The sequence below is a fragment of the Lucilia sericata genome, unplaced genomic scaffold, assembly GCF_015586225.1.
Source record: "Lucilia sericata isolate MDLA Ls3-8-SP2 unplaced genomic scaffold, ASM1558622v1 Contig000473F_arrow, whole genome shotgun sequence".
NCBI classification, from domain to species: Eukaryota; Metazoa; Arthropoda; class Insecta; order Diptera; family Calliphoridae; genus Lucilia; species Lucilia sericata.
Window position 1 is genome coordinate 267222 of NW_023994488.1, and position 15910 is coordinate 283131.

Below are 15910 nucleotides of genomic sequence, written 5' to 3' on the forward strand. Positions count from 1 at the left end.
TTATATTTTTAATTAATTAATTTATTTTTATTAATCAATATTTATGCCGTTTTTTTTTCTTATTCACAATAATTCGCTAAATATTACTATACATTCAACATAAGTTTACCAATACATTTAATGATAGTAGTTGTAGTCGAAGTGGCCGAAGTTTTCGTATTTCTTGCCATAATACTTTTCAAAAGTGTCCTTGTGGTAGATCTTGACATCCTTGAAGTACATGTTGGGTACGAAGAATTCGTATTCATCGATTTCACGATCGAAGGGATAGCCGAAAGGCATTTCATCGACATAACGAACACCAGAGCCAATACCGCATGAGTAGGAGTAGTCGTAGGTGGAGTAGGGTTCGTATTCGGCGGTGAAGGGAGTGACATAGAAGAAGAATTGCATGGGCATACCCTTGTACCAACCTCGGGGCAAGACCAAACGATCGGGGAAACCACAATGAGGTTCGCTGATGTCCAAGGGGAATTCGTATTTGCCTTCGAAAGCAAGCATGACGTATTTGTACAATTCAGTGTAAGTGGTGCGGTCTTCGGTGGTCCAGTAGAAGTCCTTGGAGTGGCGTTTGAATTCATTAACACCAGAGGTGAGAGTGTAAACAAAGCTGTCGAGTTCCATGAAGTTTTCACGATTTTCAGTCAAAGAGATAGCACGACCGAATTCGTCGTATTTAGGAGCCAAGTAGGTGCGGATAACAACCTTTTGGGGCTTGTCAGATTCAATGACGAACTCAAAGTCGAAGGGTTTGTGGTTGAGGCGCATTTGACGAGCCAACAAGGTCTTGTCCCAAACGAATTTACCATCAACGAAAGTCATCTCGTCGTTCAACAAGTTGGTGACATCAAAGTCGACCAAATCGAAGAAGGTAACCAATTCACTGACCTTAACGTCCTTGATGGTGACACCAGGGAACAACAATTCTTCGTGAGTGTAGGGTTTGACATAGTAGAAGAATTGGTAGTAGACGGAAGCGATCTTCTTGTAGAACATGTAGAACATAGGATCACGCATCATGGTTTCGTAGTTCAAGAAAACGTGGGGGTAAACTTCGAAATCGTGGGTGTTGACATCACCGAAGTACATATGGGCGAACATGTACCAGAATTTGAAGAAGTATTTGTCGAAAGTATCAACATTGCCTTGCATGATGCTGCCAATGTATTCAATGGACTCAGGTTGGCGCAAGTCAATGGTCTTGCCTTCGTAAGTAACATAGACACCCTTGGTGATGATTTCATCCAAACGGTTGAAGAAGTCCATAACCTTGTAGTAGTAGTCGAATTTACCGTAGCTTTCAACTTCGTAGTAGTTCTTGCGGTAAGAGTAACCAACACCATTGTAGTAAATCAATTGAGGGTTGTAACCGTATTCGATGGTGTTGAAGTAGGAGAATTCGGGAATTTCACCAAAACCGTGAGACAAACGTTCCATGTAGTAACGAGACAAGATTTGGCGAACATTGTACAACCAGTATTCACCACGACGATCCTTGTTCAAACCGTAAGTCTTGCCATCCAAGAAGAAAGCGTAATCCATGTTGAGGTAATACCAGTAGGCGTTGAAACCAACATCTTCAGTGAAGTAAGACAAAGCTGATTCCTTGTTGAAGAATTCAATGTCACGGGTGTAGTCAACGGGCATGAAGAACATCTTGGTGCCTTCAAAGATTTCCAAGTATTTGGAGTCCTTGTTGTATTGGTCCATGTTTTCGCGCAACATGAAACGATCTTCAGAGTACCAGTGTTCGCCCAAACCCATCATCTTCCACCATTGCCACATCTTCCAGTCCTTGGTGAAGTAGTAGTAGTGGTGGCTGTCGAAGTTCTTGTAGAAGGTGGAGTAGTCCTTGTAGAGAATATCCTTGTATTCCTTTTCGTACATGATGTATTTGCTCCAGACATCGTAATCGAATTTCTCAGCTTCATAAACGAATTTGCTGTTGAAGAAGTATTGAGGGAAGATTTCATAGATGGAAGGCAAGATCAAGCCATGGAAATCATCACGGTGGATGACGGCCAAAGTCAAAGCATAGACGAACATGCCTTCGTTGCAGTGCATACGAGCCCAGGCAACGTTACGTTGGAAGACTTCCCAGTTCTTGGCATAGTAGAAGAATTCGAACAAACCATAGGCTTGCTTAAGTTGGGTGTTAACCAAAGCACCGAAGAATTCACCTTTGGGTAAGAGAGCATCGTGCTTGTAGGCTTCGTAGAATTTCTCCATGTACATGTCAAAGTGCTGGAATTTAAAAGGAAACATTGGCTATAAACTTAAATATTTACAAGTTTCTTAGTGACTTACAGTGTAGTCAGCCTTGTCAAAAGTGGTGCATGTTTTGGCCAATTTAATCCATTCCTCGAACATCAAGGGATCCTCAACACGGTAAACAATTTCGAAAAGGAACTTTTGCTTAGCCAAAAAGTCCTTATCGGCAATTTTTACCTTCTTATCGGCAATGCTGGCACTAGCCACCAAGCCAACAATGGCTAATAAAACAATGGCGATTTTCATTGCTTTGTCCTTCAATAGAGCGCGTAGTGTTCGAAACAAACCTGTCCACGGATTAGAGTATGATGCGACGATCAATTCCAATACCTAAAGACTGATGAAGTTTGCAATATTCTGTGGGGTTTTTATACAAATTGATGTGTTTGTTTTTAAAAATCAATTTTTTTATTTGTCTTATCAGTTAAAATGTTTGTTATGATTTTTTTTTTTTCAATATTTATGTTGCACCTGTTTACTGATAAGAACGCATTAGTTTTGCATGAATCTTATGGTGTTTCTTATTTAATAGAAAGTTTGTTTGGGTGCTTCAGACTCGCAAATTTTAAACTGGTCACAGGTTATCACTGTTTGTATGTTAGTTTTGTATTATTCCATACATATGTGATTAGAGGCTTGTCGACAGAGGGTCTAGTGATATTTTTGAAATTGTTTTTATGAAAATAAAGATTTGTTGGTGGATTATGTTTAGTTATTGGGAATGTTGTGGTCTGGAAAGTTCACATTGATTAAGTGAAAAATGTGAGAAAAATAATATTTTCACCTGTTTTGCATTGGATTCATAATATTAATTGGCCGATAAAATATAATATGGGATAATCTGGAATTGGAAAAGACTACGAAATGTATTTTTAATTCATTCTAAACGATTTAATGATATTAAGGATATCCGGTTCGTGAGTGGTAGATGCCTATATTCGAGAAGTTCCAAGTATTTGGAGTCCTTTTGGTATTCTTCAAACATTTCGAGCAACATGAAGTGTTCATCAGAGTACCAGTGCTCACCTAAACGCATCATTTTCCACCATTGCCACACCTTCCAGTCCTTGATAAGTTAATAGTATTGGTTACAGTGATCTTGCGTTTACCGTTTGCTGTTGATTAAGTATTCAGGGAAGATGAAGCCATGGAAATCATCACCTAATTAGTTAATTTGGAAGAAGGATGAATGTACGATGCTATCTGATAGACCTGGTGGGAATAGAACCCGTGACTGCAGTACTGACTGACTAGTACACCATTAACTAACCTAAGGAGGCATCCGGACTTCATAATACGAGCTATTGTAATAGACCTATAACACCCAATCCCAATTTTAATATCATACAATTGGATACTCCCCCGAGGCATGTCAGGAAGGATCTTCGTATATACGAGGAAAACATATGCAGATATGTGCAGGATCCACTGGATCAGTCCTCGTATTCGGCAGCTTTGAACGACATTCATAGAGACGCCATAAATTCCGCGGTCGCAGGATACCGCATGAATGTCGTACTTGGAGGTCGCCCACCGCCCATAGCAGACACGGAAGAAAACCTGCCGCGGAAAACAAGAGTAGTTGTGGCACAACTAAAATCAGGATGGAGCAACAGGCTCAATGCCTACTGGTCACGTATAGACCGTGCCGTCCCCAACGAATGTCCTGCATGTGGTCAGGGTCCTCGTGACACCCACCACATATTCAACTGCTCAGCCAACCCTTCACTCTGTCCAATGGATTTATGGACGCATCCAGTTGAAGTAGCCCAATTTTTAGGCCTGGACATTGATGTAGAACCACCTAACTAGATTATTGTATAGTTTTAGCTGTTACAACAACAACAACCTATAACACCAAGTATTTAATAGATGTTTATCGTGAGAGAATACTCTTAATTTCGATACATAAAACTAAAATCAAATAAAAAATTAAAACAAGAGAGAATTTCGTAAATTTTTGGATATAATATTTATTAACTTAAGAAGTAATTACAATAAATTAATATATATTCATAATATTTTTCCTTAACTAATAACTAATGGAAGTATTCATGATCAAAATGGCCGAAATTTTCATATCTATGTTCGAAATATTTTTCAAATATCTCTTTATGATAGATCTTAACATCCTTGAAGTACATATTGGGAACAAAGAATTCGTATTCATCGATTTCACGATCGAAGGGATAGCCAAAGGGCCTCTCATCGATGTGACGAACACCAGAGCCAATACCGCAAGAGTAAGTGTAGTCGTAAGTGGAATAGGGTTCATAGTCAGCGGTGAAAGGTGAAATGTAGAAAAAGAGTTGCATAGGCATACCCTTGTACCAACCACGTGGCAGGATCAAGCGATCAGGAAAACCACAGTGTGGTTCGCTAATGTATAAGGGGAATTGGTATTTATCATCAAGTGCAAGCATTACATATTTATACATTTCGGTGTAGGTGGTGCGATCTTCAATAGTCCAGTAGCATTCTCTAGACATGCGCATTATTTTATTAATACCCGACTTAAGGGTATATATGAAGCTATCAATTTCCATGACATTTTCACGGTTTTCTGCCAATGTTATAACACGACCAAATTCATCATATTTGGGAGCCAAATAGGAACGGATAACAACTTTTTGTTCCTTGTCGGATTCAACGGTAAATTCAAAGTCGAAAGGCTTGTGGTTGAGGCGCATTTGACGAGCCAACAAAGTCTTATCCCAAACAAATTTTCCATCAACGAAAGTGATTTCATCATTCAGCAAATTTGTAACATCAAAGTCCACCAAATCAAAGTAGGTAACCAATTCACTGACTTTAACGTCCTTGATGGTGACGCCAGGGAACAACAATTCTTCGTGAGTGTAGGGTTTGACATAGTAGAAGAATTGGTAGTAGACGGAAGCGATCTTCTTGTAGAACATGTAGAACAGAGGATCACGCATCACGGTTTCGTAGTTCAAGAAAACGTGGGGTAAGACTTCGAAATCCTTAGTGTTCACATCACCGAAATACATATGGGCAAACATGTACCAGTATTTGAAGAAGTATTCGTCAAAAGCATCAACGTTACCCTGCATAATGCTGCCAATATATTCAATGGATTCGGGTTTGCGCAAATCGATGGTCTTGCCTTCGTAGGTGACATATACGCCCTTGGTGATGATTTCATCCAAACGGTTGAAAAAGTCCATAACCTTGTAGTAGTAGTCGAATTTTCCGTAGCTTTCAACTTCGTAGTAGTTCTTGCGGTAAGAGTAACCAACACCATTGTGGTAAACCAGTTGAGGTTTGTAACCGTACTCGATGATGTTGAAGTAGGAAAATTCGGGAATTTCACCAAAACCGTGAGACAAACGTTCCATGTAGTAACGAGACAAAATTTGACGAACATTGTATAACCAGTATTCACCTCGACGATCCTTGTTCAAACCGTATGTTTTGCCATCTAAGAAGAAAGCGTAGTCCATGTTAAGGTAGTACCAATAAGCGTTCAAACCAACATCTTCGGTAAAGTAAGACAAAGCTGATTCTTTGTTAAAAAATTCAATATCACGAGTATAATCAACCGGCATGAAGAATATGTTGGTACTTTTGCAAATTTCTAAGAATTTTGGATCCCTATAGTATTCACTAATATTTTCGCGCAACATAAAGTGGTCCTCAGAGTACCAGTGTTCGCCCAAACCCATCATTTTCCACCACTGCCACATCTTCCAGTTCTTTGTGAGGAAATAGTATTGGTTGTCATGATTAGCGTATTCCTTATAGAGAATATCCTTGTATTCCTTTTCATACATGATATATTTACTCCAGACTTGGTAGTCGAATTTTTCAGCTGCGTAAATAAATTTGTTGTTGAAGAAATATTGTGGAAAAATTTCATGTATTGATGGCAAAATCAAGCCCTGAAAATCGTTACGGTGAATAACGGCTAAAGTTAAAGCATAGATAAACATGCCCTCGTTGCAGTGCATGCGAGCCCAGGCAACGTTGCTCTGGAAAACTTCCCAGTTTTTGGCGTAGTAGAAGAATTCAAACAAACCATAAGCTTGCTTAAGGTGGGTCTTTACCAGGGCACCAAAGAATTCCCCTTTGGGTAAGAGGGCATTATATTTGTACGCTTCATAGAATTTCTCCATATAAACGCCATAGTGCTGAAATTTAGATTTAGTTAGAAAATGTTTTTTCAAGATTTATTAAAACTTACAGTGTAGCCAGATTTGTCGAAAACGAAAGACTTTCCCATCTTTATCCATTCCTCAAACATTAAGGGATCTTCAATACGATAAACTATTTCAAAAAGGAACTTTTGTTTAGCCAAGAACTCCTTATCAGCAATTCGGAACTTCTTGTCGACCACGCTAGAACAGGTCACCAAGCCAACAATGGCCAATAAAACAATAAAAATTTTCATTATTTTGTTTTTCAATATTAAACTAGAAATGCCGCAGCGAGGTCCAAAGCCTAACGACTGCTGTTTATTGAAAAATTCTTTGTGGTTTTATACATTTTACTTTATTCGTTTTCAGAATAAGTTTATCAGTGGAGTATTTGTTCTGTATATATTTTAGAAATCATTGCACCTGTTTACCACTTGAAAACCATCAATGATGATGTTATGTGTAATGTCTGAACATAAAATTGATACAGTTTAAAGGTTATCAGATTTGCCGAAGTTCTCAAAATTATTAGAATTCTTGGCAAATGAGAATGCAAGGAATCGTAACTTTTTTATTTTTACTTATCGACAACTGCTATTTTAAGAATATACCTTTTTAAGAAAAGGTGCAAAACATTGCAAATAAAATTTTATTAAAACTAATGGTCACATAATCGAGACATATTTTAGGAATTACAATTTATCGGAAAATATGTGTCTTTAATAAGGTGCTTATATACCTTATCAATTATAATACAGTACTATCAAATATCCTTCTATGTCTTATATACTTATCTGAAAATAAAAATTTTAATAAAAAGCAGTAACTTTGATATTGTTAATTATATTATCTTTTTATTTTATTACTTAATTATCACATCTAAATATGGTTCAAAATGGTTTACACTAGAAAACATCTAATGGTAGTATTCATGATCGAAGTGACCGAACTTTTCGTATTTGTGTTCAAAGTACTTGGCGAAGGTGTCCTTGTGGTAGATCTTAACATCCTTGAAGTACATGTTGGGTACGAAGAATTCGTATTCATCGATTTCACGATCGAAGGGATAGCCGAAAGGCATTTCATCGATGTAACGAACACCAGAGCCAATACCACAAGAGTATTTGTAGTCGAAGGTGGAGAATTGTTCGTATTCGGCGGTGAAGGGAGTGACGTAGAAGAAGAATTGCATGGGCATACCCTTGACCCAACCGTGGGGCAAGACCAAACGATCGGGGAAAGCACAATGAGGTTGGCTGATGTCCAAGGGGAATTCGTATTTGCCTTCGAAAGCAAGCATGACGTATTTGTACAATTCAGTGTAGGTGGTACGGTCTTCAGTGGTCCAGTAGAAGTCCTTAGAGTAGCGCTTGAATTCATTGACACCAGATTTAAGAGTGTAGACAAAGCTGTCGAGTTCCATGAAGTTTTCACGGTTTTCAGTCAAGGAGATAACACGGCCGAATTCGTCGTATTTGGGAGCCATGTAGGTACGGATAACAACCTTTTGTTCCTTGTCGGATTCAATGGTGAAGTCAAATTCGAAAGGTTTGTGGTTAAGGCGCATTTGACGAGCCAACAAAGTCTTATCCCAAACGAATTGACCATCAACGAAAGTCATCTTGTCGTTCAACAAGTTGGTGACATCAAAGTCGACCAAATCGAAGAATGTAACCAATTCACTGACCTTAACGTCCTTGATGGTGACACCGGGGAACAACAATTCTTCGTGAGTGTAGGGTTTGACATAGTAGAAGAATTGGTAGTAAACGGAAGCGATCTTCTTGTAGAACATGTAGAACAAAGGATCACGCATCATGGTTTCATAGTTCAAGAAGACATGAGGGTAAACTTCGAAATCGTGGGTGTTGACATCACCGAAGTACATATGGGCGAACATGTACCAGAATTTGAAGAAGTATTTGTCGAAAGTATCAACATTGCCTTGCATGATGCTGCCAATGTATTCAATGGATTCGGGTTTGCGCAAGTCAATGGTCTTGCCTTCGTAAGTGACATAGATACCCTTGGTGATGATTTCATCCAAACGGTTGAAGAAGTCCATAACCTTGTAGTAGTAGTCGAATTTGCCGTAGCTTTCAACTTCGTAGTAGTTCTTGCGGTAAGAGTAACCAACACCATTGTAGTAAACCAATTGAGGGTTGTAACCGTATTCAATGGTGTTGAAGTAGGAGAATTCAGGAATTTCACCAAAACCATGAGACAAACGTTCCATGTAGTAACGAGACAAAATTTGGCGGACATTGTACAACCAGTATTCACCACGACGATCCTTGTTCAAACCGTAGGTCTTGCCATCCAAGAAGAAAGCATAGTCCATGTTAAGGTAGTACCAGTAAGCGTTGAAGCCAACATCTTCAGTAAAGTAGGACAAAGCAGATTCCTTGTTGTAGAATTCAACGTCACGGGTGTAATCAACAGGCATGAAGAACATTTTGGTGCTTTCAAAGATTTCCAAGTATTTAGAGTCCTTGTAGTATTCTTCGAAGTTTTCGCGCAACATGAAATGTTCCTCAGAGTACCAGTGTTCGCCCAAACCCATCATCTTGTACCATTGCCACATCTTGAAGTCCTTGGTGTAGTAATAGTAGTAGTGGTTGTCGTGGTTCTTGTAGAAGGTAGCGTAGTCCTTGTAGAGGATATCCTTGTATTCCTTTTCGTACATGATGTATTTGCTCCAGACATCGTAATCGAATTTCTCAGCTTCGTAAACGAATTTACTGTTGAAGAAGTATTGAGGGAAGATTTCATAGATGGAAGGCAAGATCAAGCCATGGAAATCATCACGGTGGATGACGGCCAAAGTCAAAGCATAGACGAACATGCCTTCGTTGCAGTGCATACGAGCCCAGGCAACGTTGCTTTGGAAGACTTCCCAGTTCTTGGCATAGTAGAAGAATTCGAACAAACCATAAGCTTGCTTAAGGTGGGTGTTAACCAAAGCACCGAAGAATTCACCCTTGGGTAAGAGAGCATCGTGCTTGTAGGCTTCGTAGAATTTCTCCATGTACATGTCAAAGTGCTGTAAATTAGAAGTGAATCTAATTAGTAAGAAATTATTTTCGGGAGTTTGTGATAACTTACAGTGTAGTGAGATTTGTCAAAAGTGAAAGATTTGCCCATCTTGATCCATTCCTCGAACATCAAGGGATCCTCAACACGGTAAACAATTTCGAAAAGGAACTTTTGTTTAGCCAAGAATTCCTTATCGGCAATTTTAACATCGTGCTTAGAGATGCTGCTGGCAGCAACCAAGCCAACAATGGCCAATAAAACAATGGCGATTTTCATTGTTTTGTCCTTCAACAGAGCGCGTAATATTCTAAACCAAACTGTCCACGGATTAGAGTTTGATGCAACGATCAGTTCCAATACCTAAAGACTGCTGATGTTTTGAGAATACTTTGGGGTTTTTATACAAATTGTTTGGCATATAATTAAGAATAATAGCCTTATCAATTGTATGACTGTTTTAATGTTTTATGTTTATGTTGGACCTATTAACCTTGCGGTAAACATAAAAGATGATAAGAACTCGATAGTTTTATAGCAATTTTCTGCTTGTGATTTTTATGGTTTGTTATTGTTGACTGTCTGTTCCGTGATTAATACATACATGCAGATGATTTGCCCCTAAAATTGTGTTTGCTGATTTGTGATTTCTATTGTGAGTATTTTTTGGATCTTTTCTTTAGTCCAAATGTTATCAGAAGTTTTCGTTTGCTATAGTTTAAACTTATTTTGTGTTTTCTTGTTTGTCTGTTTAAATCTTAATTTTTTAGTACAATATTCAACCAGAATTTAGTTAGGTGTGATTCAATATCTGATTCACTTTATATGTTCACTTTTTTTATTGAAAAAAAAAACATGTAATAGAGTATATGTTATCTGTATGTTGGCTAAATTTAACAAATAAGTATTTAGAGACGATTTCCTATTTTAATTTAATATTGAATTTGAACTGGAAAAGCTGATTTTTTCCAAATATTGCGAATTCTGTCCGATTTTCTGAAAGAGGCCTTATGTAAAATAGAAATGAAGATGACAGGTTATATCCATTATAATATCTCCCAATATATTTCGATCTAATTTCGGAGAAAGTCTGACAATAGTAAAAAAGGTGCTCCCGAGTTTCACTGTCCTCTACATGCCAGTAATCCTGTATGTCCACTCATAATACATACCATCATACTAAGCACAGACTTGCTCATTTTGAGGTGGCTTCTCGACGTACTCTCGTTTGGGTCACCCAATTTTTGTGGTTGTACCCAAAATTGGGTGACCTTCTACCTCGGGCTCCCTTTTCTTTAAAGCTATTACATTTCTTTGTCGAATACTCTCGAGTGGTCTAACACCCATATGATGTAAACTTTATCTCTGGGAGAGTATTCGATGAGAGCTTTTTTACAATGCAATATGGTCTTATTTATTCTGATCCAATTTTCGCATTTCGCTATTGCTAGGACTTCTGCCTGGAGGCTAGTCTTGTGATTAAACGAAGGTGTGTTTTCGTTACTGGGTTTTCAATATAGAACCATAGGACCACTTTGTCCCCCAATTTAGTCCCAATACCATGCCTATGTTTCCCTACATAGACCTCAGCACCGATATGCCTTGTTGATCATATCCTCTATGGTGGTGGTGCCTTAATTTTTCGGGTCAAGGATTATACTGGAAGCAGGGTCCAATATACATAGATATTATTTTATTCTTGTGAAATAACAGAATTCTCTTGATTGAGCCCAGGCCGTATTCAGAGTCTCTTCAGTACTTCTGCACAAATAATATTGATCCTTTCTCCTCAGAAGTATTATGACATTTTCTGCATAGCAGACATTGCTCGTTTGGAGTCCTTAGGAGGGTATTAATCGTGTTTGTACGGAAAAAAGCGGACAGAATGCCAACCTGTTTTGTATGGCGAAATATACTTTACCCGATAGTTATATCGTACATCTCGCAGCTTATCTATCTGTTTCTTAGCAAATAATCGATCCAGTTTCGGCGCACCCGGTCAACATAAAATTGGTCTAAGGATTGGATAAATGTATCATTGTGCATGTTACTGAAGTTGCCTTCGAAACGCGAAATTATCTCAATCAAATTATCGGAAGTCAGACGATTATCTTATTTTAGAAAAAAACAATATTTTTTTATTAAATTTTTTTTAGCTGAATGAAAAATTTTTTAAACAAATTGCAACATAACTGAACTTAGCAGAACCAAGTAACAAAACAGATCAAAATTTGTAGAGGAACTCAAGAACACACTAACTCCATAAATTTATACTCTATCATAATTAAGGATATACTTTCCTCCTGCTTGTTACAAATTTCGATCTACTAAAAGTTGCTGAAAATCAAAAATTTTAATAAAAAACAAAAAATTTGATGTAACAACTTTATTTTTTTTTTATTTTATTATTAATGTTAATTATCACATCTTGTATATTTACACATCTATCAATACCCTTTTACATTAGGAAATATCTAATGGTAGTATTCGTGATCGAAATGACCCAACTTTTCGTATTTGTGTTCAAAGTACTTGGCGAAGGTGTCCTTGTGGTAGATCTTAACATCCTTGAAGTACATGTTGGGTACGAAGAATTCGTATTCATCGATTTCACGATCGAAAGGATAGCCGAAAGGCATTTCATCGATGTAACGAACACCAGAGCCAATACCACAAGAGTATTTGTAGTCGAAGGTGGAGAATTGTTCGTATTCGGCGGTGAAGGGAGTGACGTAGAAGAAGAATTGCATGGGCATACCCTTGACCCAACCGTGGGGCAAGATCAAACGATCGGGGAAAGCACAGTGAGGTTCGCTGATGTCCAAGGGGAATTCGTATTTGCCTTCGAAAGCAAGCATGACGTATTTGTACAATTCAGTGTAGGAGGTGCGGTCTTCAGAGGTCCAGTAGAAGTCCTTAGAGTAGCGCTTGAATTCATTGACACCAGATTTAAGAGTGTAAACGAAGCTGTCGAGTTCCATGAAGTTTTCACGGTTTTCAGTCAAGGAGATAACACGGCCGAATTCGTCGTATTTGGGAGCCATGTAGGTGCGGATAACAACCTTTTGTTCCTTGTCAGATTCAATGGTGAAGTCAAATTCGAAAGGTTTGTGGTTAAGGCGCATTTGACGAGCCAACAAAGTCTTGTCCCAAACGAATTGACCATCAACGAAAGTCATCTTGTCGTTCAACAAGTTGGTGACATCAAAGTCGACCAAATCGAAGAAGGTAACCAATTCACTGACCTTAACGTCCTTGATGGTGACACCAGGGAACAACAATTCTTCGTGAGTGTAGGGTTTGACATAGTAGAAGAATTGGTAGTAAACGGAAGCGATCTTCTTGTAGAACATGTAGAACAAAGGATCACGCATCATAGTTTCGTAGTTCAAGAAAACGTGGGGGTAAACTTCGAAATCGTGAGTGCTGACATCACCGAAGTACATATGGGCGAACATGTACCAGAATTTGTAGAAGTATTTGTCGTAAGTGTCAACATTGCCTTGCATGATGCTGCCAATGTACTCAATGGATTCGGGTTTGCGCATGTCAATGGTCTTGCCATCGTAAGTGACATAAATACCCTTGGTGATGATTTCATCCAAACGGTTGAAGAAGTCCATAACCTTGTAGTAGTAGTCGAATTTGCCGTAGCTTTCAACTTCGTAGTAGTTCTTGCGGTAAGAGTAACCAACACCATTGTAGTAAACCAATTGAGGGTTGTAGCCGTATTCGATGGTGTTGAAGTAGGAGAATTCGGGAATTTCACCAAAGCCGTGAGACAAACGTTCCATGTAGTAACGAGACAAAATTTGACGGACATTGTACAACCAATATTCACCACGACGATCCTTGTTCAAACCGTAGGTCTTGCCATCCAAGAAGAAAGCGTAGTCCATGTTAAGGTAGTACCAGTAGGCGTTGAAGCCAACATCTTCAGTGAAGTAAGACAAAGCAGATTCCTTGTTGAAGAATTCAATGTCACGGGTGTAGTCAACGGGCATGAAGAACATCTTGGTGTTTTCAAGGATTTCCAAGTATTTAGAGTCCTTGTAGTATTCTTCGAAGTTTTCGCGCAACATGAAGTGTTCCTCAGAGTACCAGTGTTCGCCCAAACCCATCATCTTGTACCATTGCCACATCTTGAAGTCCTTTGTGTAGTAATAGTAGTAGTGGTTGTCGTGGTTCTTGTAGAAGGTAGCGTAGTCCTTGTAGAGGATATCCTTGTATTCCTTTTCGTACATGATGTATTTGCTCCAGACATCGTAATCGAATTTCTCAGCTTCGTAAACGAATTTGCTGTTGAAGAAGTATTGAGGGAAGATTTCGTAGATGGAAGGCAAGATTAATCCTTGGAAATCATCACGGTGGATGACGGCCAAAGTCAAAGCATAGACGAACATGCCTTCGTTGCAGTGCATACGAGCCCAGGCAACGTTGCTTTGGAAGACCTCCCAGTTCTTGGCATAGTAGAAGAATTCGAACAAACCATAAGCTTGCTTAAGGTGGGTGTTAACCAAAGCACCGAAAAATTCACCCTTGGGTAAAAGAGCATCGTGTTTGTAGGCTTCGTAGAATTTTTCCATGTACATGCCAAAGTGCTGGAATTTAGAAATGTATATAATTAGTAAGGTGTTATTTCCGGAAGTTTGTGATAACTTACAGTGTAGTGAGACTTGTCAAATGTGAAAGATTTGCCCAACTTGATCCATTCCTCGAACATCAAGGGATCCTCAACACGGTAAACAATTTCGAAAAGGAACTTTTGTTTAGCCAAAAATTCCTTATCGGCAATTTTAACATCGTGCTTAGAGATGCTGCTGGCAGCAACCAAGCCAACGATGGCTAATAAAACAATGGCGATTTTCATTGTTTTGTCCTTCAACAGAGCGCGTAATATTCGAAACCAAACTGTCCACGGATTAGAGTTTGATACAACGATCAGTTCCAATACCTAAAGACTGCTGAAGTGTTCAGAATTTCTTGGGGTTTTTATACAAATTGATTTGCATATTATTATGATTAGCCTTATCAATTGTGAAATTTTTTTTCACTTTTTATGTTGGACCTATTTTACCTTTTGATGAACATAAAAAATGATAAGAACTGCGTGTGATTTTAATGTTTTGTTGCTGCTGACTATGTGTTCCGTGATGAATACATACAAAAAAGCAAATGCTTTTCCTTTGAAATATCACCTGTTTTGTGTTTCTTTAATGCAATAGGTTATCAGAAGTTTAAATTGGCTATGGTTTAAAATTATTTAATGTTTTTATGCAAAAATCGACATTCTCTAGTTGAATGACCAAACAGAATTTAAACAGATGTAGCTTAACATATGTTATTAATTTTTATTAGTTATATTTATACCCTTCACCTTCGTGAGAGGGGTATATATAAGTTCGTCATTTCGTATAGATAGCGGAGTCGATTATGCTATATCCGTCTGCCTGTATGTTTGTTGAAAGCAATTTTCTGAAGTCCCCAAATATCTTCGGGATCCAAATCTCCAACAATTCTATCAGACATGCTTTCGAGAAGTATTTTTTTTAAATCTGCAAATTGGTTCATAACGGAGATATGAACAAAAATCCGAGACAACCCCTTGAAATTTCATCAAAAATTTAGATTTTTTGTGCATGCAGTGGCAGATATAATAACGACAATACGGTAAATTTTGTTATCGTACTTGTACTAGAGCCCGGATAAAGTGGGGACCTATAAAAAGGGACTTTTTGGTGCTTTTTCATTCTACAAGAGCCCAGCTTATGTGAGAATCTATAAAAGGAAACTTTTTGGTACTTTTTCGTTGTATAAAAGGTACTTCTTGAATTTTCTATTTGAACCGAGAAACTTGAAATTAAGTATGTGGAGCCTAAAGTATGTAAGAACACATAAAATGGTATTTTTTGGTACTTTTTCGTTCTTCAAAAGGTACTTTTTGAATTTTCTATAATAATAAACCTAGAAACTTAATTAAGTATGTAGTGTCCAGATTATGTGAGAATCTATAAAAGGGAACTTGTTGGTACTTTTTCGTTGTACAAAAGGTACTCTTTAAATTTTTTATAATATTGAATCTAGAAACATGAAATTAAGTATGTAGGGCCCGAATTAAGTGAGAACACATAAAAGGACGTTTTGGTACTTTTTGAGTTTTCTGCCATATTGAACATAGAAACATTGCAAAGAAGTATTGCAATCCCGGGGTATAGAGGTGCTACCAGTACCTCTAGTCTGCCCTGACTACAAACTAGTGATGTTCAAATGTATATTCGGCCTTTCCTTGGAATGATTTGATGTGGGGTCGTACCAGAGAACCACATAATATGGTGCTACAGGTGGCCAGTTGCCCGCAGGACTTTTTCCTGGCTGGTCAGTTGATTGAAGTACGTTCGAAACCCATGTAGCCACAAGAGAATTTGTCGGGATAAGTCAACAGATATCCT

At 38.2% G+C, this 15910-nt stretch overlaps 4 protein-coding genes across 4 annotated transcripts; all 4 read right to left on the bottom strand.

Annotated features, from left to right (window-relative positions):
• LOC119605309 (arylphorin subunit C223-like) lies at positions 1-2632 on the bottom strand. Its single transcript, XM_037958336.1, has 2 exons — positions 2308-2632; positions 1-2244 (listed from the first exon to the last, which is right to left on the bottom strand). Exons 1-2 carry the CDS (start codon positions 2515-2517, stop codon positions 118-120), a joined length of 2337 nt encoding a protein of 778 aa, XP_037814264.1. The 5' UTR covers positions 2518-2632; the 3' UTR covers positions 1-117.
• A 1587-nt stretch (positions 2633-4219) lies between these two features.
• LOC119605315 (arylphorin subunit A4-like) lies at positions 4220-7026 on the bottom strand. Its single transcript, XM_037958343.1, has 2 exons — positions 6476-7026; positions 4220-6422 (listed from the first exon to the last, which is right to left on the bottom strand). The coding sequence occupies exons 1-2, from the start codon at positions 6680-6682 to the stop codon at positions 4311-4313; spliced, it is 2319 nt and encodes a 772-aa protein (XP_037814271.1). The 5' UTR covers positions 6683-7026; the 3' UTR covers positions 4220-4310.
• A 229-nt stretch (positions 7027-7255) lies between these two features.
• LOC119605311 (arylphorin subunit C223-like) lies at positions 7256-9850 on the bottom strand. The gene is made up of 2 exons (XM_037958338.1): positions 9534-9850; positions 7256-9471 (listed from the first exon to the last, which is right to left on the bottom strand). Exons 1-2 carry the CDS (start codon positions 9738-9740, stop codon positions 7345-7347), a joined length of 2334 nt encoding a protein of 777 aa, XP_037814266.1. The 5' UTR covers positions 9741-9850; the 3' UTR covers positions 7256-7344.
• Positions 9851-11832: 1982 nt separating this feature from the next.
• Positions 11833-14444, bottom strand: LOC119605312 (arylphorin subunit C223-like). Its single transcript, XM_037958340.1, has 2 exons — positions 14125-14444; positions 11833-14062 (listed from the first exon to the last, which is right to left on the bottom strand). Exons 1-2 carry the CDS (start codon positions 14329-14331, stop codon positions 11936-11938), a joined length of 2334 nt encoding a protein of 777 aa, XP_037814268.1. The 5' UTR covers positions 14332-14444; the 3' UTR covers positions 11833-11935.
• Between the last annotated feature and the right edge of the window lie 1466 nt (positions 14445-15910).

Excerpts from the sequence above, each read along its gene's own strand:
- LOC119605315 (XM_037958343.1), bottom strand. The coding sequence starts at position 6,682 with ATGAAAATTTTTATTGTTTTATTGGCCATTGTTGGCTTGGTGACCTGT. Across the intron at positions 6,423-6,475 it reads TCGACAAATCTGGCTACACT|CACTATGGCGTTTATATGGA; the intron begins GTAAGTTTTAAT and ends TCTAAATTTCAG.
- LOC119605312 (XM_037958340.1), bottom strand. The coding sequence starts at position 14,331 with ATGAAAATCGCCATTGTTTTATTAGCCATCGTTGGCTTGGTTGCTGCC. Across the intron at positions 14,063-14,124 it reads TTGACAAGTCTCACTACACT|CACTTTGGCATGTACATGGA; the intron begins GTAAGTTATCAC and ends TCTAAATTCCAG.
- LOC119605309 (XM_037958336.1), bottom strand. The coding sequence starts at position 2,517 with ATGAAAATCGCCATTGTTTTATTAGCCATTGTTGGCTTGGTGGCTAGT. Across the intron at positions 2,245-2,307 it reads TTGACAAGGCTGACTACACT|CACTTTGACATGTACATGGA; the intron begins GTAAGTCACTAA and ends TTTAAATTCCAG.
- LOC119605311 (XM_037958338.1), bottom strand. The coding sequence starts at position 9,740 with ATGAAAATCGCCATTGTTTTATTGGCCATTGTTGGCTTGGTTGCTGCC. Across the intron at positions 9,472-9,533 it reads TTGACAAATCTCACTACACT|CACTTTGACATGTACATGGA; the intron begins GTAAGTTATCAC and ends TCTAATTTACAG.